Raw genomic sequence first — 22,584 nt, forward strand, 5'->3', positions numbered from 1 at the left:
AGGCTAAATTGACAAAAGAGAGCTGAGGCATCCCTTTTCTGCAATTGGCTGGCAGTGAAATTAACATGACGTTTCCACAGGTCACTTTAAATGGCACCATATTCCCCATAAATCCTGGCCACACCCACCTGCATAAGCAACATCTTACAGAGTTACTAAAAAGTAAATTTGATTGAGCAAAGGTGTTCGGCTTCTCCCTACCTCTGTCCTTTTGCTATCACTCCCTGCTACCGCTTTTTCACAACTTGCTTCTGCTTCTCAGCTTCTTAACTATTTGCTTCCTTGCAAGTATCTTGCAGGAATGTGGAAGGGTATAGTAGTCCCGTGTTGGCGAACCTTTGGCACTCCAGATGTTATGGACTACAATTCCCATCAGCCCCAATTGGCCATGCTGGCAGGGGCTGATGGGAATTGTAGTTCATAACATCTGGAGTGCCAAAGGTTCGCCACCACTAGCCTGATCTTGTCAGATCTCAAAAGCTAAGCTGGCTTGGTACTCGGAAGGGAGACTTCCAAGGAGGACTCTGCAGAGGAAAGCAATGGCAAACCAGCTCTGCTTAAGCATAAGCATAAGCATTTTATTGTCATTGTGCACGCACAACGAAATTTACAATTTAGCCATTCACAAACACACACAAGAATTTTGCAGAGCCACAACATTTACGAATCAGTAGTTGGCCAATTACTGTTGTGCTGTGTTCGTGGAGGGATTAGGTTCCAACCACTTTTTGCAGTTACACTAATTGTTCATAATTTTTACGATATCAAAACAAACACTAATGAGCATTTACTTTGGCTGCAAAGAGCAACTAAGCCATCAACCTTTTCCTAGCAAGAAACAGGAAATATCCAATTATGGGTTGATTCAGGAATTAACAGGAAGAAGAGTTTGGATTTATACCCCACCTTTCTCTCCTGTAAGGAGACTCAAGGCGGCTTACAAACTCTTTCCCTTCCTCTCCCTACAACAGACACTTTGTGAGTGTTGCTACATTGCACCCTTACCCTGTCGCTATGTTTGCATGGTTACATGACATTCTAACTAGTTACTGTTATATGTTTCCATTCAATGAACTCTATTGCTCCGGAAGTTTTCAACTGGGCTCCCAGGACCAATAAAGGGCCAACTATGGGAAGTTTAGAATTAGTCCTGCCTCCCAGAGGAATGGGAGGGAATAACCAATCTGTGAAGATGCCTCCTAACCTCAGAGAAGAAGGAAACTTCACGGTGAGTATCCAAGGTTCTGTTGTCATACACAACCTGATGTAGCTCTCCTTCCACCCTTAACATCACATGCTGCTACAGAGGATCCAGACATATGAATGACCCCATATACAGCCTTAAAAACAGAGTTTATCTAATTCTTTACTGATAAAGATAATGAAAGCCAAGCTGTCTGGATCAGCAACATTTCATGCATGCATGATTTCGCAAAGCCCAACGGGAGTTGTGGCTTACTTCCCAGCCCCAAATACACAAATCTTTTCTGTTTTTCAAGTTGCTTACTATATTGGAAGTTTAAATTTCACAAGAACAGAGATCCAAACGAGGGGGAAAAACACAAGGAACTTCCTATGAAGAATGGTTTCTCCCATAGGCTTCTACAGTTATCCCCCTCCACCCCCCCCCAAAGAAACTTCTCTCTTTCTGTCGCTCTCTCTCTCTTTTTTTGGTCTTTCTAGCTATGATTCACTAGCCAGTTAAACTGGAAAACATAAACAGATTTAGGTCAACTCATTGCTTTGGAATTGCTTAAACAAATCCAAGCATCGAAGTCAAGCCCTGAAAACTGTGCCTCAAATCAGCTTACAAGAGCCACAAACCACACACGCTTGCTCATTTGGGATTTGCTCCAGCCCTAAAACATGCTGGACCAAAGGCTACCCTCATCCTAAGTGAAATCCATTACTGGCCTAGATCTCAGCTCAAACTTGCACCACGATACCGTCACATCAGTGAACGTAAAGGATGTTTGTTTTCCCAAAGATGAGGACAGCCAACCATGCTGTCATCTGATGCGACTCCAACTACATTGTCCTGAGCAAGGGCCTCATAGTGTGGAGGAAGCTTATCACAAGGAACTGGGTCACCTGACTAAATGCTCCAATCCTAGCACCTCAGGGATGCCCCTAGTCCATTTAGCAAAACGGGGTGTGATTTTGCTACTGATTGATTCCGTTTTTCAAAGACTGCTCCCAACATAAATTGTTTGATGGATCTAGCTTCCCATGCATGGCTTATCCAACTTATGTTGTTATATTCTGATGAAGCATCTACAGTCCTGGGGCTCGCTCATAGAAAACCAGTTTCAAAGTAACATTATTTGATCACAAAGAAAACTTGATGGCCTCTGGAACATTGGTCTCTCAGATCAGCCCCTCTCTCCGGATATGTGTGAGCCTAAAATTCTGCTTTCAACTCCTTGGTAGCACAGCAGTATGCAAAAAATAAACAAAAGATGCATTAATTTCAAAGAGGGGAGGGCTCTCTGCCTGTTAACAGCATTATAGAAATGCATGCTAGCCTCAAAATGTGGAATCTCAAAGTTAGCTTGAGATGATGGCCTATTTTAAGGCTTACACTACTTATTTTAGAATATTATCTCTAAAACGTTACTTTTATGAAAGGCCTATAACCATAGTGGCGAACCTATGGCACGCCAGATGTTCATGGACTACAATTCCCATCAGCCATGTTGGCAGTGGCTGATGGGAATTGTAGTCCATGAACATCTGGAGTGCCATAGGTTCGCCACCACTGGTCTATAACATCCCAGAAGAAAAGGAATACTTTACCATACGACGAACTGTTGAAGAGTTCAATGTTGAAGAAGGCATAGTCTCCGTTGGTCATTCCTTGCCTATGGGCGGCCAGCATGATGTTTCTTATTGAGTCACTGCTGGCACACATGATCACAACTGGAGGAATAAACAGAAAACATTGGTAAGCAGCTGTCCTTTCAGCTCTCCAGCTGTTATTTTCAAAGGAAGATTTATCTCCTCAATGATGAACTTGGTCGTTCTGTGAAGAACCTTCTTCTTCCTCAAAAAAGTCCTGTAGTGGACCAAACATGCTCACTGCTATCCAAGAAACATGAAATGCTGATGACCCTGGAGTTGATATCAATGAAACTCTTCCCCAATGATCCATAATACGATAAACTTTTAAAGTCTCTGACTACTTTGAACCTACTAGTGCACCTGAGAGGAATGGTGGAACAGAGGAAGTATCTGATTTTAATTGCACATATTGGACTCAGTTGCACAAGGATCAAATTCCCTAACAGCTTAGAGGGGTGAAACGGGGGTCAGAGGCTACAGCCCTGGCCTCAAACAGTACCAGGAAAGCAGAAGTAAAAATAACATCCTGTAAGATATTGCACACATTTTGAATGTTGTTATCAGGTTATTACATCATACTGGAAGACGTCTGAAACTCAGAGCTAGGTAAATGGGAAGACATTCATCTAGTCCAGGGGTGGCCAACCTGCGGCTCTCCAGATGTTCATGGACTACAATTCCCATCAGGCCATGCTGGCAGGGGCTGATGGGAATTGTAGTCCACGAACATCTGGAGTGCCATAGGTCGGCCACCCGATTCTAGTTCAAGAGCTCAGTGGTCCAGCACTGGTTCACCTAACACTATTGCACAAGAAACGGGTCAAGTCCCACCTTCCTTTCCCTCCTCAATTCTCCCCATTTATTAACTGATGAGACCCACTTTCGCTGAGATTCTGCAAAAGTCCCATTCTTTACACTATTAAATTCCTCTGAAAATATCATTTTCCCTCAATTTTGTCACAGCCATGGGCACACGGCACACAAGACCTCGGCACTGTTGCCAGACTCGTCATTCAGATACATTGTGTGCGTGCATAAATATTAAAAATTACATTCAAAGAAGTCTCATGTAAACTCAGCTCCAATGGAGAACTCCTAGATAATAACGCTACAGCTTTTACATTTTTTTAATCAAAGATCAAAGCTCAGTAAAAAAAAAAAACAGCCTCTATAATACCTGGATGTTCTGACCTAAAAAGAGATGACAAACTATTTTTCTAATGTAAACAAAGCCCAAAATAGAAACTCATGGAAGAGAATTGTCAAACTGATTGCAATAAATTAGCATAATAATGTGCAAATCAATGAGGCCTGACATCATAGCTGATTAATATAATTGACCAGCAAACGAACAGATTACTTCATTAAGAAAAAGCACCAAGATTATTGAAGCCCTGAGGAATTCTCAGGACTGCCCGAAGCATAACCGCAACCAAGTGGGGCAGGGAGAAGGCTATATGTATTGGGGAGGGGGCAAGGAGGCACATGGGCAAGTAGATACATTTGGTAGGTGTGATGGAATAGTGCTATCAAAGCTAGCAGCATCACACCTACATGTTAAAATGGTATTTGATCCGCCGGATGCGGAAACCAAAAGGCCATGGAAATGTACCCAGGACAGGAAGATGCCCAAATAAGGCAATTCAAAGGCTTTGGGTAACCGCATGGCAAGGAGGGAAGTTTTCTTGGACAGTAAAGGACAAAGACCTAGGTGACACTATCATGGGCTAAGCTAACAGGAGCAACTCTTAGACAAGAGGTCCCAATAAGACCTAAGAATGTATTCATCTGAGCAATCTCTGTAACTGAATTTTTGTTTTAATTCTTTGATTTCTGTTTTCCAATAAATCTTTGAGAACTCAGCTGTCCTGGAGTCATTTGGAGGGAAAAGGACCCGGGACTGGGGTGAGATAAGCTTGATCTCAGCCTCAATCATCATAGTAGGGTTGCCAATCTCCAGGTGGTGGCTGGAGATCTCCTGGGATTACAACTAACCTCCAGGTGACAAATACATTTTCCTGGAGAAAACAACTGCTTTAGAAGGTGGCATTATATGGCACTATGTCAGGGGTCTGCAACCTGCGGTTCTCCAGATGTTCCTGGACTACAATTCCCATAAGCCCTACCACCATGGCCAAGGTGGCAGGGGCTGATGGTAATTGTTGTCCAGGAACATCTGGAGAGCCGCAGGTTGCAGACCCCTGCACTATGTCCTACTGAGGTCCCTTCCCTTCTCAAATCCCTCCATCCCCAGACTCCACCCCCAAAAACTCCAGGAATTTCCCATCTTGGAGCAACCTGCTGCCATCAGCATGGTGTAGTGGTTAAGGGAAGGTGGATTTTAATCTGGAGAACCGGGTTTGATTCCCCACTCCTCCACCTGAGTGGCTGAGACTGATCTGGTGAACCAGATGTGTTTCCTCGCTCCTACATTCCTGCTGGGTGATCTTGCGCTAGTCACAGTTCTCTCTGAACTCTCTCTCAGCCCCACCCACCTCACAAAATGTCTGTTGTGGGGAGAGGAAGGGAAAGGAGCTTGTAAGCCACCTTGAGTCTCCTTGCAGGAGAGAAAGGTGGGGTATAAATCCAAACTCCTCCTCTTCTTCACTTTGGTCTCTCACCACTGAGTTATTGGAACTAAGGAATTTTTGAAATACTGCCTCCAAACAAATAATGAGCGTACTTAATGATCAGAATCAAAATCCTTTTTATGTGCAGATCGGCTCATCATGAATCTCAGGTCATTTCAGCTTGGCCTCCACAGCAGTAATATAGGTAAGGAGGATCCAAAAGGAAGATGGCCCATCATTAGGCCTGAAAGTCTTATCAATGGGACGTAACAAGCATAAAGGTCCCTGGATATTGGAGTACACCACAGTGCGCTCAGTGTAGCCATAGAATCAGAAAATTCATCATAGAATCTGGCCATAAAATCAGAGACTTGGAAGGGGCCACACAGACCTAGTCCAACCCTTTGCTCAATGCAAGATCAGCCTAGAGCAGGGGTCTGCAACCTGCGGCTCTCCATATGTTCATGGACTACAAATCCTATCAGCCCCTGCCAGCATGGCCAATTGTAGTCCATGAACATCAGGAGAGCCGCAGGTTGCAGACCCCTAGCCTAGAGCATCCCAGACAAGTGTTTATCTAGCTGATGCTTAAAGACTGCCAGTGAGGGAAGGGAACCACCTCCCTAGGTAGCCAATTCCACTGCTGAACAACTTACTGTAAAAACTGTTTTCCTAATATCAAGCTGGTACTTTCCCACCCATAATTTAAACCCATTATTGTGGATCCTATCCTCTGCTGCCAACAGGAACAGCTCCCTGCCCTCCTCCAAGTGACAGCCCTCTAAATCATAGGTGTCAAACTCACGGCCCTCCAGATGTTATGGACTACAGTTCCCATCATCGCCTGCCAGCAATGTGCTGACAGGGGATGGTGGGAACTGTAGTCCATAACATCTGGAGGGCCACGAGTTTGACACCTATGCTCTAAATATTTAAAGAGAGCAATCATGTTTCTCCATCAATCTCTTCTTCTCCAAGATGCTCAGCCTTAGGACTTGGTCTCCAGGCCCCGATTATCCTCATTGCTCTCCTCTGTACCCACTTGATTCTGTCCACATCCATTTTGAAGTGAGGCCTCCAAAACTGCACACAGCACTCTAGGTCAGGCCTGCCAATGCAGTGTACAGCGGGACTTGGCCATCTTATGATTTGGCTCTTATGGGCATTCTGTTCTGGCCGTGTCACACACATTCCTCTTCAAAGAGCAGGTTAATAGTTTACAAATGCTGATATTTCTGTTTAGAGAGCGAGGTTCAAGTCTTGCCTGTGATCTAGTAAAGGGGGAAAGGGGAAAACTGAGGCAGGGAAGTATTCGGAATGAGTTGGATTTCCACCTGGTTCCCCCCTACCTCCCAAGAATCCTGACAATGAAGGCAGACCTGGACCCACTCTGGACTGAGATGCAGGGATTTGATACAGTTCATCAGATAAAAGGTCTTGAGTTCATCAGATAAAAGGCCCTTGGGGTGTTCTCCTTCAGGGGAAAGCCCTAAGCCTCTTCTGCTGTCTTTTCTAAGTAAATAAAGGTAATTCCTTGGGCACCAAATGACAAACTCCGCAAAGACATGAAGAAACCTGGATCAGTTTCTATTTCAGATATGCTCTGATAAGTGTCACTTTGACATCTGCTAAAAAGCATACAGGAGGAAGATGAGTTAACACCGTTAACTGCCTGTGACAAGACTGCGCACAGCAGGAAAATTTCAGAGTTAAAATCATATTACTGTACAATGCAGAAACATTAAAAAATCTACTAGTTTAAAGGATACTAAACACAGATAAAATTATGCTCCGATGGATTTCACGGAACTGCCAAGTGCAATTTGCATGCTGAAACAGGCTTGAGTGAAGGAGGGAAAACCCACTAAGACACAGCTGCCAAGGGGCAGACCCCAGTTCACAGCTCCTGATGCATGCAAAGATATTTCCTTATTTTAGCCAAGGAAAACCATTTTGACTGCAGGGATCTCCCCCAGAAGTAAGGGAGATAAAGATATTGCATTTCTTTCTCCCCCAAAAGAATAACATTGATCCCATGTTCAAGGGGCAAGAACACATTTCTATAGAATGTTTTCATCAGCGACCAGCAGTGCAATTCTCTGCTGGGTTGGATTGGTGCCATGGTACATGAACAGAAAGAGCTTCAGACTTCCTCCCCTGTGTCTCTTACATGACCTGAATTGGCCCTGGGGAGCAGCTATTAGTCTCCTTGACAGAAACTTATGCATAGACACTAACACACGTAAATTTTCCCAAGAGGGCATTTCAGGTCAAGAAAACCTTAAAGGAAAAAAGATGCAGCTCCTTTCCCTCTCACGTGGTGGCCCCAATCCATGCAAATTGGACCTCCACAACTCTGGGAGCAGAGTACCCAACAAAGAGCCCCACATAACATGTCTGTTGATAGAGCCTCCATGTGAACTATGCAATGTGTGAATTGGCCCCGCCTGGTAGTGTGGGTTAAGAAAGGTCTCTCTCTACCCGAGATTTTGGGAAGTTGATACCTAAAAATCAGAAATTTACTGTACATAATTTTTGAAAATAATCTAAACGTAAGTATTTAAGAACCTTCAAGTATACCCACTGAGGTATATAAAACATGCAACTCCCCCCCCCCCCCGCCAATCATCATCGGCTACCATGTGCTGTGCCCGGTCCCCTCCCAGGTGGGGGTGGGGGGAGATTTTTTCGGGCTGCCAATTAATGTTTGGTTCTGGTGGGTTTCCCAGACTGTGTGGCTGTGGTTGGTGGATCTTGTTCCTATAAAAATAGGAACAAGATCCACCAGACCACGGCCACACAGCCTGGAAAACCCACCAGAACCAGTTGAATCCAGCCGTGAAAGCCTTAGACAATAAATTAATGTTTGGTTTTTCTGTTTTGCTGAGGTTGTATTTCACGGAGTCTGTTTTAATTATTAGATGGTGATTTTAATTGTTTATCTTTTATTCTTTGTACATGGCCCGAGCCCTTCGGGGGTGGGCGGTCTATCAAGTTGAACAAACAAACAAATAAACAAAGGCTTTATTTAGTTTTAATTAAATATGTTCCATGGTTATGGCAGCCAGTTAGTATACACTACATGGAAGTATATACGTAAATTTTTTTATTGGAACTTTTAAATCCCCCCCCCCCCCCCCCCGCTGATTAAATCATGAGTTAAAGCCAAGACACTCAAGGCCATCCAGCTACTGGCCTTTGTCACAGAACTCTACGTAAGTTAGATCTGTCAAATTTTGTGCAACTCAAACCAAAGTTATATTGTTGGCTGTATGAGGGAAATGCGTAAAGCCTCTTCTGTTCTCACACTGACATCCTTATGTATCCTAATGTCCCTGGGACTGAATGGACCACACATATAATTTCTGCTCACAGTCCATGTGTCCTACATCTGAGTAACAGTGGATTGGGAGGAATAATAGTATGGAATGATAAAAGCCTAGGCTGCCTAGTAGCCTATAAAAATAGTTTACTATTTGAAGCATATATGTTTCTGGTCACTTCACACCAACCCTGGATAAGACCCTGGTCAGAGGATCAAGGTGCTCCAAGGTGGCATTGCTCGTCCTCAAAAAGAAGAAATGAAACCATGTACGCTGTTGTCAGCTTCTTCAAGAAAAGGTAAAATAAAAATGCTACAGATGAGATTTTGCAGTTTACCCAACTTGAGGTCACTTAAAAAAAATATCTCAGCTTAGGAAGCTATCATGGAGGCTCACAGCCACAAATTGTTAAAGCAGTGTGTCAATATAAAAACATTAGGAGAACAAACCAGCATAAAAAGCAAATAAAACTGGTAATATCCAATGGAAACATGGTGGGAAATGCCATCAAGTTGCAACCAACATGGCGACCCAGTAGGACTTTCAAGGCTAGAGATGTTCAGAGATGGGTGTACCATTGCCTGCCTCTGTGGAGAACCCTGGGCTTCCTTGGTGGTCTCCCACCAAAGTACCAACCAGGTCCAACCCTGCTTTGCTTCAGAGATATCACAAGATTGGACTAGCCTGAGCCACACAGAATCACATATATCATAAAGGCAGCACCCCAACGTGTATAATAAACCAGCATCATTGAACGGAAGCAATGAATGAATGAATGAATGAATGAATGAATGAATGAATGAATGAATGAATGAATGAATGAATGAATGAATGAATGAATGAATGGCGGGAAAGCAAGTCTACAGTTGAGAAGCCACCACAGAAAAGACTCTGTCTTTGATCACTGTTTTACCTTACTTAAGGTAGACGGCTATGCACAGCAAAAACTCAGAAAAGGCACATATGGGAGTAGGAGGTCCTTATTTATTTAGACAGTTTACATGCCACCTCTCCTGTCACCGTGCTCAAAGCAGCTTACAAAGTCAGGGTCTGATTTTGGAGGGATGCAGTACTCAGCCCTCCCTCCATTTACCTCCGCACAATCTATGCCATGGAAACTTTGGTCCAATATTGGAAGTGAAGGAAAGCCCTCGGGAGAAGAGGATGCGTAGGGAGGGTTCAGCTGCCCTCTCCCAAGTGCCCCACTGCTCTTAAAGGGCGTTTCCCCACTCAGCATGCTGCTCTCAGTGCGCGGTATCCCTGGCGCGCAACCGGGCGTCCCCACGACCCCTGCGTGGGGTCATCAAAAGGTGCCCTTGGCAAGAGCGCCAGGGATGCTGCGCATTGAGGGGCTGCGACAGCGGCAGCGTCAAGGCGGCTGCGCTGTCGCCGCCCCTCTCATGGGGAGTGCCGGGGACCCCGCGCCACTCTCCTCAAGTAGCGCGGGGCTTAAGGTAAGTGGGGAAAGGCCCACTGTCAAGCCCCACACAGTGCATTATATGTGGTTGCAGAAAATTAGCTTGCCAGCAGGGTATCCAGTCTGAGCCTAATTTTGTACTGTAGCTTCTCTTAACTTCACTTATGTTTGAATTATGTTCTATGTACGCTAAGCATTACACCACTGGGTTCCTTCATCTGATACATTTTTTAAAAGAACGCTTTCTAAGCTATTTGTGTCCCATTTGTTTTGCTAAACTGGTGGCTCTATTACTGAAGAGTTAGGAATTCTTGCTCTCCCCTGATAGCGACTTCCACAAAATGCCTTTGTTATTTATGCAATACTCAACGGGATCTCTCCAAGGTTGTGGAGGAAGAGACTCTCCATTCAGCAGGGCCAAAAGAAAACATCTCTCAGATTTGTAACATATGCAAAGTTGCTATAAAAGAATGAAAGGTTAAGTATCAGGTTTTTTGTCAGCCAGCCAACATTTCTTTTTAGGTGCACTCTTGGGGATTTTTTGAATTCTTAGAACTAAAGATCTTGAAAAGTCAACCGGGTTTCTCCTGTTAAGTGTGGACGTTTTACTCTTGGGGATTTTTTGAATTCTTAGAACTAAAGATCTTGAAAAGTCAACCGGGTTTCTCCTGTTAAGTGTGGACGTTTTACTCAACTACACAACAACAAAAAGAATATCTGAAGTCAGACAGGAGGCTCCCCTGATTCAGCAAAAACATAATGTTGCTTAGTGGATTTCTTTGCACATAATATATTGTCTGAGGACCAGACTTCAGGGTTGTCAACAGGTCTGGAGAAAAATGCCCTGTCCCTTTAATAGAGGCTTCATAGGTTGGAAATGGGCAGCTGAAGTGTTTTAAGTCACTGTTAAAGAGACAGGACCTGTTTTTCTTCAGGCACTTGGCAACCCTTGCTAGGCTAACACTGACAAACATGGGATTGCTAACTCTTGTTTTAAATGTTTGCGTTTGTGTGAGGAGATATGGAGAGAAACAGAGGCAGGAAAATGTGTGACCCTTTCCCCGCCTATTGTTTTTCCCGGGCAACCTCCGAGTAAGAGATTTGAGAAGCATGCTCATCAGACAAAGAAGAAGAGTTTGGATTTATATCCCCCCTTTCTCTCCTGCAGGAGACTCAAAGGGTCTTACAATCTCCTTGCCCTTCCCCCCCTCACAACAAACACCCTGTGAGGTAGGTAGGGCTGAGAGAGCTCCAAGAAGCTGAGACTAGCCCAAGGTCACCCAGCTGGCATGTGTGGGAGTGTACAGGCTAATCTGAATTCCCCAGATAAGCCTCCACAGCTCAGGTGGCAGAGCTGGGAATCAAACCCGGTTCCTCCAGATTAGATACACGAGCTCTTAACCTCCTACGCCACTGCTGCTCCTGTATCAGATGAAGGAGAAAGGGTTAACACCTCTCCTATCAGAAGAAAGGGTTACACACCTCTCCCTTGCCTTTCTGCTTTACCCTTTCCCCACCATCTTCTACCTCAGCTCCCCACAGCGACGTAGCTATAGATTTTTAATGGGGTGGGTTCAGTGACTGAGGGCTTTCCGGATGTAATGGGAGGGGTTTGAACCCAAGAACCTCCCCTTACCTACATCCCTGGCTCCCCACCTATTTCAAAGGAAGCCTCTTCTCTTCTCTCCATCCTGTGAAAATGTCCTTTCTCACACTGTATTTCCACATCAAACATTGGGGTAGAAATTTCATGTTCTGTCGCACAGGGTACACTGTTTTTTAAAACATTGAGGATATTGTGACAGCAAACAGTTTGCTCTAAGAAGTGGACTATAGAAGCAGTGGCTTTTATGGCCCTAGGCCAGGGGTAGGGAACCTGCGGCTCTCCAGATGTTCAGGAACTACAATTCCCATCAGCCCCTACCAGCATGGCCAATTGGCCATGGTGACAGAGGCTGATGGGAATTGTAGTTCCTGAACCTCTAGAGAGCCGCAGGTTCCCTACCCCTGCCCTAGGCTATAGCAAGTGGTCATCAAGGTTTCTTGGCCCCTTAAGCATCTCTCCACAGCCCAAATTGAGTGCACAGTCCCCCTGGATCAGTGTTATTCACTCAGGTAGATCAAGAGGCCATTTGGACCATTTGATGCTCAATCCTCTTCTTAGGGAAGATTGGAATGAAAGATCGCTCCATCAGAGACTCCTGCTCTGCTGTCGAACTCCCTTTCTGGGATCAGGACTAGATGCTGCGCCAATATGCACCCTGACCTGCATGATGGAGCAATTCAGCACACAAGCAAAAAGCCTTTATGCAGACATGGGAGTGAAGACAAACATTTTCTTGGCCTCTAACATTTACTCCCATGCACCCCCCCCCCCACACACAAAACAATACAGGAGGGCTATTTTGTTTATTAAAGCCAAACCCTCCCCATTTCCTGCATCCACGAGATGATGACATCAGACTAGAGAAATAAGGAAACACATTTCTGGTTGCAGAAGAACAAGACGGTCCAGTGCAAACCAATGCATGGTTACTCAGACCTGCCCTGCTACATTCAGCGGGTTCTACTCTCAGGTGAGGCACACAGAACTGCAGCTTGCTTTCAAGGAACCGCACAGCCACACGTGGAATTACAACTCCACTGCAGCTAGCAGCAAATCTTTCCGGATTGAGAAGACCGGGAATCCCATCACCACCTGTTCGGTGGAAATTTCCTTCCGTGGATATTCTTGCTCTCAAGCTCCATGACATTCTTTATGGTGGTTGCATTTAAATATTTAATGAAAAGACTTATTTTCTGGCACACCTGAACTTCTTACCAAAACTTACGGCAGGTTTTCTTTTTTTTTGCACTGCCGTTTTAATGTACGCTTTCGGAACAGGTGGGAGTGGAATTCATTGAACAATATCTGTATTTCAGCAAGGAGGGGACAGACTAGGAATAAGTAACCGTGGGACAATGTTTAATAAATGTCCCAGGACAGCAGCACTGCCTGTCTTTTGCAACGTCTCTGGGGTAACTCTTGACAAGTGCACGCCGGTAAACAATTCAGCAGCTTTTCTCAGACGTTTCCCTGCACGTCTCAACCCCCACTCTTGTAAATCTGCCTTCCGCGGTCCCTGCTGACCAAATGAGTCCAAAAGCCATCAGTGTGTGACCTGCCGGAGAACAACTTCCTAATCTGAATAAAAACAGGAAACCTCACAAAAGACGGACTCAGCCGATATTGAGTGAGGTCAGCTTGAAAGGCCCGAATGTGAAATATTCAGATTAGAGTGAAAAACAATTGAGGAAGGTCCTGAAAATCCAATCCATCATCATCACCCAAACAACAGTTAATACTGTCGAAGGCTTTCACAGAAGGATTCAACTGGTTGTGGTGGGTTTTCCGGGCTGTGTGGCCGTGGGCTGGTAGATCTTGTTCCTAATGTTTCATCTGCATCTGGGGCTGGCATCTTATGCCAGCATCTCATGCCAGCCACAGATGCCGGTGAAACATTAAAAACTCGATCTACCAGACCACTTCCACACAGCCTGGAAAACCCACCACAACCAACAGCTAATATATTTTTTAATTTACCAGATTTTTAAGGAAAATGCTAAGGGGGCAAATTCAGGGGACGGCAAATTCAGGGGAACTTTGGCTTTACTTGCAATAGCAACAATGAAACAGAGAATGGAAAGGAGAGTGCTGGCAGGAGTACCAAAATTCATTTGGAGATTGTGGCTTAGGCAGAAAGGATAACACTTCGACTTGACTCACTCCTGCTGTACACGGCTCTGTTCTCCAGTGCACGTTTCTAACTGAATTCACATTTGCCATTTCTTGATTCCCTCTCATTGGTTCCCAGATAAGAGACACTGAAGCTAAGGCCCCTTCCGCACGTGCAGAATAATGCACTTTCAATCCACTTTCACAATTGGTTCTGGTGGGTTTTCCAAGCTGGCCGTGGTCTGGGGGATCTTGTTCCTAACGTTTCGCCTGCATCTGTGGCTGGCATCTGCAGAGGTGTATCACAGAGGGAAGTCTGTTAACACACTTTCACAATTGTTTGCAAGTGGATTTTGCTTTTCCGCACAGCTGCTAAGTGCACTGTTTTGAAAGGTATGCCAACCAATCCAAGCTGATCTCTCTCGCACAGGCATTAATTATTTTAGTCATTCATACCCCACCTTTCCCCAAAATGCGACATTCTCCACGCCTCCATTTTATCTTCACATTTTAACTTAACTCTGCGAGGTAGGCTAGGCTGAAAGAGGATGCCTAGTCACACCATGAGCTTCCACAACATGGGGATTTGAACCTGAGTCTCTCAGATACTAGCACAGTGATGGAGAACCTATGGCACGGGTGCCAGAGGTGGCACTCGGAGCCCTCTCTGTGGGCACACGCAAACAGAGTTCGTCATGTGGGGTACCGAAAATCATCCCCCCCACACACACATCTAGGCTGGCCTGGGCCACTGAGCACGATGTGCACACACCACAGTGAGCAGGGAGAACTCGGCTGGCAGGCCTGGTGCCTGTGCTCCAGGTGGTTGCTGCCCGAGGGGGGGGGGGGCGCAGAGGAGGCAGAGATGCTTGAGAGGCACACAGCGGTGTGCACAGGACTTGCTGGAGGCTACAGCAGGCTAGCCCCTGCTTGAGCATGTGGGGCAGAGGAAGAGGGAGCCAACCGGTTTTTTCTAAACTAAAACATCACCATTGGGATTAAATTGCTGGGTTGGCATTTTGCAATAAATAAGTGGGGTATGGGTTGCAATTTGGGCAGTCGGTCTCAAAAAGGTTCGCCATCACTGTACTAGCATAACACAACGAACCACATGAATGTGTGTCATTCCAAGATATGGTGAGTGGACGGATCACTCTCTACAGGTGTTGGAAAATAACGGTACCCAAATAAGGTCTCATTTTCCAGCATTGGTACAGAGACAACAGGCAGTTAATCCCACTGAACTGAAGAGATTCATACAGAGATGTCCATTCTTAACAAGGTTTTGAAACCACTTAACCATTTCAAAGCTCTTTCTACCATAATCCATTCCAAATTATTCTTATGCCCTAACTTTTATGAAAAGCAGGTGAAGAAATGCTCCAGGAATAAAACCGAACTGGGCATGGTGTGATTTATAGTGTTCAGCTATCTCATCATGATCCTAACAACAGCCCTGTAAGATAGACCTGTACTAGAAGAGCGCAGATGGTGAGAACCTCACGTTTCAAAGGGAATGAAGGGTCTGAGAGCCCAGTGCCTTGCTTATGACCACACAGGGAACTTTACGGCACATGTAAGATTCAAACCAGGGACATTCTGAGTCAGTGCAAGGCCCTTTCCACACGTGCAGAATAATGCACTTTCAATCCACTTTCACAACTGTTTGCAAGTGGATTTTGCTATTCCACCCAGTAAAATCCAGCTTCAAAGTGGATTGAAAGTGCATTATTCTGCATGTGCGGAAGGGGCCTTAGAATCACTACACTGTATCACCTCTCTACTGGTGCAAAAGAGCCCAGGAAAGTCTGTGGCATGTTAAAAGTTGCGATTTAGCTGAACGTTTGTACAGTTGGCATCTGAGGGAGCCATTCATCCACAGAAACAAAGGAGAATGCGTGAAGAGCTGTTCTCTTTCCAAACCACTACGTAGCTTGTGGGCAGCAGCAGCAGCCTATAGCAAATATTCCAGCAGTATACAAAATAAAGCAAGTAATAAGGTCAGTTCCAAGAAAACTGGGAGTGGCAGTCTGGTGTTCGGATGACAAATCTTTTCAGCGATTTAAAAAATGGGTTTAGATCAAGATCTACTCTAGACAACAATAAGGGAATCACTGAGTTGGAAGAGACCCCAAGGGTCATCCAGTCCAACCCCCAGCCATGCAGGAACACACAATTAAAGCACTCCCAACATATGTTCATCCAGCCTCTGTTTAAAAACCTCCAAAGGAGACTCCACCACTCTGAGGCAGTGACTTCCACTGTCGAACAGCCCTGACAGTCAGAAAGTTCTTCCTAATGTTTAGGTGGAATCTCTTTTCCTGCACCTTGATAAACTGGGAGCAAAACTAGGAATTTCCAAAATAACAGAGTTAAATTCAGTGGCACTAGTAAAAGAGGTTTGCACTGGTTACTGAAGAATACAGCCAGGGCAAGTTAACAGCCAAGGAGAAGAGTTGGAAACCGTCCAATCCAGAAGATGCCCCATTGAAAGAAAACCCTTCATATCCGTGATCTATTTGTTTCCTTTCTTTTTTTTCTGCTGCCAAATCACAGCTGACTTATAGTGACCCCTGATGGAGTTTTCAAGCAAGAAATGTTCTGAAGTGGTTTGTCACTTCCTGCCTCCATGTCACAATCCTGGTATTCCTTGGAGGTCCCTCATCCAAATACTGGCCAGGGTCGGGGACTGGGAGTGTATGACCGGCCCAAAGTCAATTCCAAATGGGCCAGCCACAATCAAATGGGCCAGTCATACAAATGGCACAAACGGAAGCTTGCTAAATATACCATGGGTTACAAAGGAGTCAAACATGTTTCTTCTACTGAATCTAGCTAATAACATTGTGAAAACAAACATATTTCCCTAGTGTATCTATTGTAGTTGGAAGTACCATGTGTACTGTGATTGCATGTGTGTTAGGGGCACCTACTGGTCAGTGCCTATATCATCACCAAAAGCATTCGAACTCTCATTGTCACCCTGTGTCCACATCATTTTAAAAGAACCATTTAAAGAGGAAGAGTCTGGATTTATACGCTGCCTTTCTCTTCTGCAAGGGGCATACAAACTCCTTTCCCTTCCTCTCCCCACAACAGACACCTTGTGAGGCAGGTGAGGCGGAGAGTTCTGAACAAACTGTGACTAGCCCAAGGTCACCTAGCAGGCTTCATGTGGAGGAGTAGGGAAACAAATCTGGTTCACCAGATAAGAGTCTGCCACTCAAGTGGAGGAGTGGGGAATCAAACCCAGTTTTCCAGATTAGAGTCCACCTGCTCTTAACCAAGAGGTCTCACTTATTTTATATACGCTCCCCACCCCCGAGACTTGAGTATTCCCCAGCGTACTAATGCATCATACAGTCTTTTCAATTTGGAGAAAAACCTGGCAGACACCTGTATTGCTCCCTCCATTTCCAAAGTTTACTTCGTCAATCATAAAATACAGTTCTGGCCAACTCCCCTCTGCAGAAATGGAATGGGCAGCCCCCGTTCACAAGCTCTGCTGTTAATCACAGCCAATGGCAAGCTTTAAAATGTTACATTATTAAATGCATATGAGGGTGCTTAACATATGCTGCACAGAAGGGGAATTCTCCCACCCACTAGAGCGGCAACACTGAAAAGGTGGCACCAAAGTAAAACCAGCTTTATAACAGCAGTGGAATGGGAAGAACATCAGAACTATGCCAGCAGGGGCTGTTGGGAATTGTAGTCCATGAACATCTGAAACGTCAGAGTTGGACACCCGTTTTAGACGGAACCGGTGCGGTTAAGGGACTGATGGAGCCTGGAAGATCCAGATTCAAGTTCTGCCTCCACCAAAGACTCCCAGCTGCTCTGGGAAAAACTGATCTCTCTCTCTCTGTCTTAGTGTTCCCCTTATAAAATGGGAATAACAGTGACCAAAGAGCTTTCGGAAAGCAAAGCCAAATAAATAAAGGTAAGATGGGCCCCTTCCACACATGCAGAATAATGCACTTTCAGTGCACTTTGCAGCTGGATTTTACCATGCGGAATAGCAAAACCCACTTGCAAACAATTGTGAAAGTGGATTGAAAGTGCGTTATTCTGGGGAAGGGCACATGGAAATCCTGACACATGTTTTTCCTGCAAGCAGCGTGATATCACCGGGTCTTACCTCTGAAACATAGGTCAGTTTGCAAAGTGAAGAACTCCAGGAAGAATAAAGAGGGCAAATGTGCCTTACGGAAAATAGTGCTAGGCTCCAAACGGGGATAAGGGACCTTCAGGGAAAGAAAGTTCTGACCCACGATGGCTAAACTTGGGCTGCATCCCCCAAGCGTTCCGAAGCCGGTAGTCCAACTGGGCACCATCCTCTTAAACTAGACGGGGCAGCTGTTCCGAAGCGCAGCAGGTCTCCAAAGTACCCGCTCATTCCCAATTCGGTGAAACTAAATAGTCCCACTCCGAGGTCACAGCGTGGCACGCTACTCCCCTGGCGCTCTCCAACCCCCTGCTCCATGGGCGATGCCAACCGAGCACAGGGGAAATGCAAAACAACCATTGCAGCAGCAGTGGCGTAATTTCCCCGATTCCCTTAGGTTACACGTCCAAGCATCGGTTAAAAAGGTGTACTTTTGACCGAGGGTGTAGGGATAGATGCGCGGCCTGGTGACTGGCTACTATTTTATCCCTCCTTTTCTCCAAGACTCCACAACAACCCTGCGAGGTAGGCCGACCACCTATCTAACGCCAACCCAATACGGTGCGACTCCAGTCCGAGTCCCTCCAAAACAGCGGGCTGGGCTTGTATTGCACCAACTGCAACCCCCCCCCACTCCCCAACAACCCTGAGAGGTAGGCCGGCCAACTATCTAATGCGGTGCGACTCCAGTCCGAGTCCCTGCAAAGCAGCGGGCCTAGCTTGTATTGCACCAACTGCAACCCCCCCACTCCCCAACAACCCTGCGAGGTAGGCCGGCTAACTATCTAATGCGGTGCGACTCCAGTCCGAGTCCCTGCAAAACTCCCCCCCCCCCGGGTTCTGGGGCTCCCCGCCGGTCTCACCTCTCTCGTTGCCCTGGACGGCGCGCACCACCTCTTCGGCGTCCTTGGCGCCCTGGTCGAAGGCAAAGTCGTCGGTGTGGACGGCGGCGTCGCGGAGGACGGCGTGGACGCCCTCGACGGCGAAGAAGCAGTCGCGCTGTTCCTTGTCGTCCTGGTAGACGAGCGCGACCCGCGCCCAGCGGCGGTGGCGGCAGAGGGCCAGGAAGAGCTCGCCCAGCTTGGAGTAGGGCGGCGTGACGCGGGTCAGGTGCGAGTACTCGCCGGCCTTGGCGTCGAAGGCGGCGGCCAGCGTGCCGGCCGAGAGCATGGGCAGGTCCCAGTGCGAGGCCAGCCGGGCCACGGGGGCGGCCGCGTACTCGCACACGGGGCCCAGCAGCACGTCGGGCCACAGGCGCCGCACGGCCACCAGGTCCACCAGGCCGAAGAGCGCCCCGTTGCCGCAGGCCGAGTCCTCGAAGAAGAGCCGCAGCCGGTAGCCGGCCGGCAGCAGCGTCCCGTTGGCCTCCACGCTCCGCACCGCGTACTCGACGGCCGGCCGCACCCGCGACAGCGAGAACAGGTACGAGTCGTCCTTGGGCAGCAGCACCAGCACCCGCAGCGACCGCTCCTCGTCCGCCGCCTCTTCCTCCGCGCCGCCACTGCTACTGCTACTGCTACTCTTTGCAAGGAGCAGCCCGGCCACGAGGCTGCAAGTGAAGCAGCCGAGCAAGAAGCAGGGCGGCATGCTTGCAAGGCGACGCGAGGGGACGGCGAAGCGCGCCTTGCACGGAAACGGCTTGCAAAAACCAGAGGGGGCGCGGAGAAGGAAAGCATGCAAAGTTGTAGGAAAGCATGCAAAGTTGTAGGGGTCCAGTGCGAAGGAGCGTCTCCCCCCCTTTTTTCCCCCCTCCGCTTCTTGATGCCTGCTAAGACATGGAACGGATAGGTCTGTGTTTTAAGGGCGGCGGCGGGGGGGGGGGGGGGGTTTGCAAATCAACTACGACCGTGCAGGGATGCGTCTCCGTTGCAGCATCTTCTTCCTCCTCCCCCGTCCCCTGCCTGGCTGCTCGCGGAGCGGTCTTGGCGCGCCTCCCTCCCTCCGCCCGGTCTCATCGCCTCGGTTTAAATAGGGTGGGAGCAGCCCGCGCGCCTCTCCGCCGCACACATGGCCCCGCCGGGCCGGGTTTAAGCCGGGGGGAGGAGCCAGGCCTCGATGTGCCCCGCCCCCTCTCGCTCCCCGCCGCGACACGCCCCCGCCCCCAATTCTGCCTCCTTTGCCGACCGGGTTGGGGTTTCCCGCGAGGAACTCCGACGGGCGCGTGGCGGAGGATCGAGCCCCTCTCTTCCATCTCCGTGCAGATTGAAGCGCCTGTGAGTTTGGGAAGAAGCGCCTTCCCCTTAAATGCAGTGGGCTTTGCTTTCTAGCGCTCCTGTCTTTGCAACCAGGAGCTTTGCAGCCCGGGATGGGTGCCCATGAGGTGCAGGGCTCACGGTATGGGTGCCGTTGGGTGCAGGGCTGCCAAATGGAAAACTTCTCCGTCACCCACACTGTTGAGTGCAAAGTCCCTCTTAAGCGGGAAATGCTCCGAGGCTCCCTCTCTCTTCTGCTGCCCCACTTCAGACTGTGGCTTTTAGTGGGTCCCACTGATTTGCCCGTTCGCTGGCACGAAGCACCAGGGCTAGCACTGGGGAAGAAGGTTTGAGTACCTGTAATGGGAGCTAGATACAGAATGGCATTTCTAATTTTTACCCATGAAACCTTTCCCCCTTTTTAGGTAAGTAAAATATTTTTTTTATACAAAAGCAACTCAGCATCCCTGTGCATTTTTACTCTCCTAACTTAAGAATCTTTTTGCACATATCCTTTTGAATACCCGACATATAGCCTGATCCTCGTGTCATAGCCTGATCCTCGTGTCAGATTTCAGAAGCTAAGCCGGGTCGTACTTGGAAGAGAGACCTCCCAGGAAGACCCTTCAGAGGAAGGCAGCGGCAAACCACCTCTGCTTAATGTCATGCCTTGAAAACCCCATTAGAGGTCGCTGTAAGTCTGCTGTGACTTGATCAGTGACAAACATACTGCTCAGCGATCCAGCGCAAAGGAAGCAGAGGTTCTTCTGGAGAAAAGAAATAATATTAAACATATGTAGAGCCAGTGATGTAGGTATATATTTTTATGGGATGGGTTCGGGGGCGGGGCCATGCCCCCACCCTCCCCTGGGGGCCTCTCAAGCAAGCTAGACGTGGGGGGGGGGGGGTTGAATGCGTAACCCCGCCTTACCTAAATCCTTGTGTAGAGGCAATTGCTTCATCTTCCAAAGCAGTATACAGTTAGTGTAGGTTTCTTTCTGTTCCTCCATGAGGACCGGAAACTTGCCCTTCCATTAAAAATGTATTGACACCCTGTTATATCAACAGCACACTGTGCATGAATGTGTCTTATGGGAGTAGCGAAGAGACTTACAGCCCAATTCGGGGGGGGGGGAGGGGTTGCCTATGGAGGTGGCACCGATGTATTTGCCCTCCCTGGGTCACTCATCCCAGCATAGCAGAGGCACTTAACCCAGCATAGAAGGGGTGTTCCAGAGGCATGGGCGTTAGTCGACTCCCACCCGGCCTTTGCCTGCTGGAACACTGGTGCAGGGGGCTTGGAAAGGGTGGCGTAGGCCCGTGGAGCCGAATAAAGGGCTTTTTGGCAGGAAGGAGGCTTTTGGGGTTTTTTGCCTTCCTGCACTGTCGAGAAACCCTCTTTCACAATTCAAACATTTCCGTAGTCCTACATTACAAAATTACACTTTAGAAATGAATATGCAAGCTCATTATATTGGCATGCTGCGATGAGTTAGCATCCCGACTTTAATGCATCCGTGTTTCGCTAATGGCAGCAACGACACCCAAGAGCCACTCAGACGAGGGCCAAAGGCAACATGAAATCAAAGAGAAGGGACAGCTCCAAACAAAGAGGTGTCCAGTTGAAATCCACTAGGTATAAAAGAGTCTGTGGACTAACAACTGTGGACAAATAACACACTCATGATAGCTTGAGGTGTGTGTGAGATGTGGTTTTTGGGCTCGACATTTGACACAGTAAACATGTTTGCCACACTCGATGCATGAAAGGTGAGTGACATACTTGGTATTTTTTTGACATTTCAGTATTTGTTTTGAGTAACCGTCTAATTAAAAGCATTAAAAACATGGTGGGGGGGTTTGTTTGTGTGTTTTATTTTTATATCAATATTTTCCATAATGGAAAAACATCCAGTTTTCAGTACTTTTTTTAACAACAATTCTCTAAGCAGCTCAAGATGCAACATTCAAACGGAGTCTGGGAGTCTTAGTTGACCACAAATTGAACATGAGTCAGCAGTGTGATGTGGCGGCCAAGAAAGCCAATGCGATTCTAAGCTATATCAATAGGAGTATAGTGTCAGAGTCTAGATCGAGGGATGTAATTGTACCTCTCTATTCTGCATTGGTTAGACCTCACCTGGAATATTGTGTACAGTTCTGGGCACCACAATTCAGGAAGGATATTGACAAGCTGGAACAAGTCCAGAGGAGGGCAACCAAAGTGGTAAAAGGTCTGGAATCCATGCCCCGAGAGTCTCAGGGTGCTGGGTATGTTTAGTTTGGTGAAGAGGTGACATGATAGTCCTGTTTAGATATTTGAAGGGATGTCATGTTGGTGAGGGAGCAAGCTTGTTT

General features: G+C 47.1%; 1 protein-coding gene across 2 annotated transcripts in view; it reads right to left on the reverse strand.

Annotated features, from left to right (window-relative positions):
* NPR3 (natriuretic peptide receptor 3) overlaps positions 1-20,031 on the reverse strand; it is a 59,533-nt gene extending 39,502 nt beyond the window's left edge. For both annotated transcript variants that reach the window (XM_048502711.1, XM_048502710.1), the window contains exons 1-2: positions 18,898-20,031; positions 2,797-2,919 (exon numbers count right to left, since the gene is read on the reverse strand). In XM_048502711.1, coding sequence (XP_048358668.1) covers positions 2,797-2,919; positions 18,898-19,621 — 847 coding nt within the window. In that variant the 5' untranslated portion in view covers positions 19,622-20,031. The remainder of the gene's footprint in view (positions 1-2,796; positions 2,920-18,897) is intronic.
* Positions 20,032-22,584: the final 2,553 nt, after the last annotated feature.

The sequence above is a fragment of the Sphaerodactylus townsendi genome, linkage group LG07 (assembly GCF_021028975.2).
Source record: "Sphaerodactylus townsendi isolate TG3544 linkage group LG07, MPM_Stown_v2.3, whole genome shotgun sequence".
NCBI lineage: Eukaryota > Metazoa > Chordata > Lepidosauria > Squamata > Sphaerodactylidae > Sphaerodactylus > Sphaerodactylus townsendi.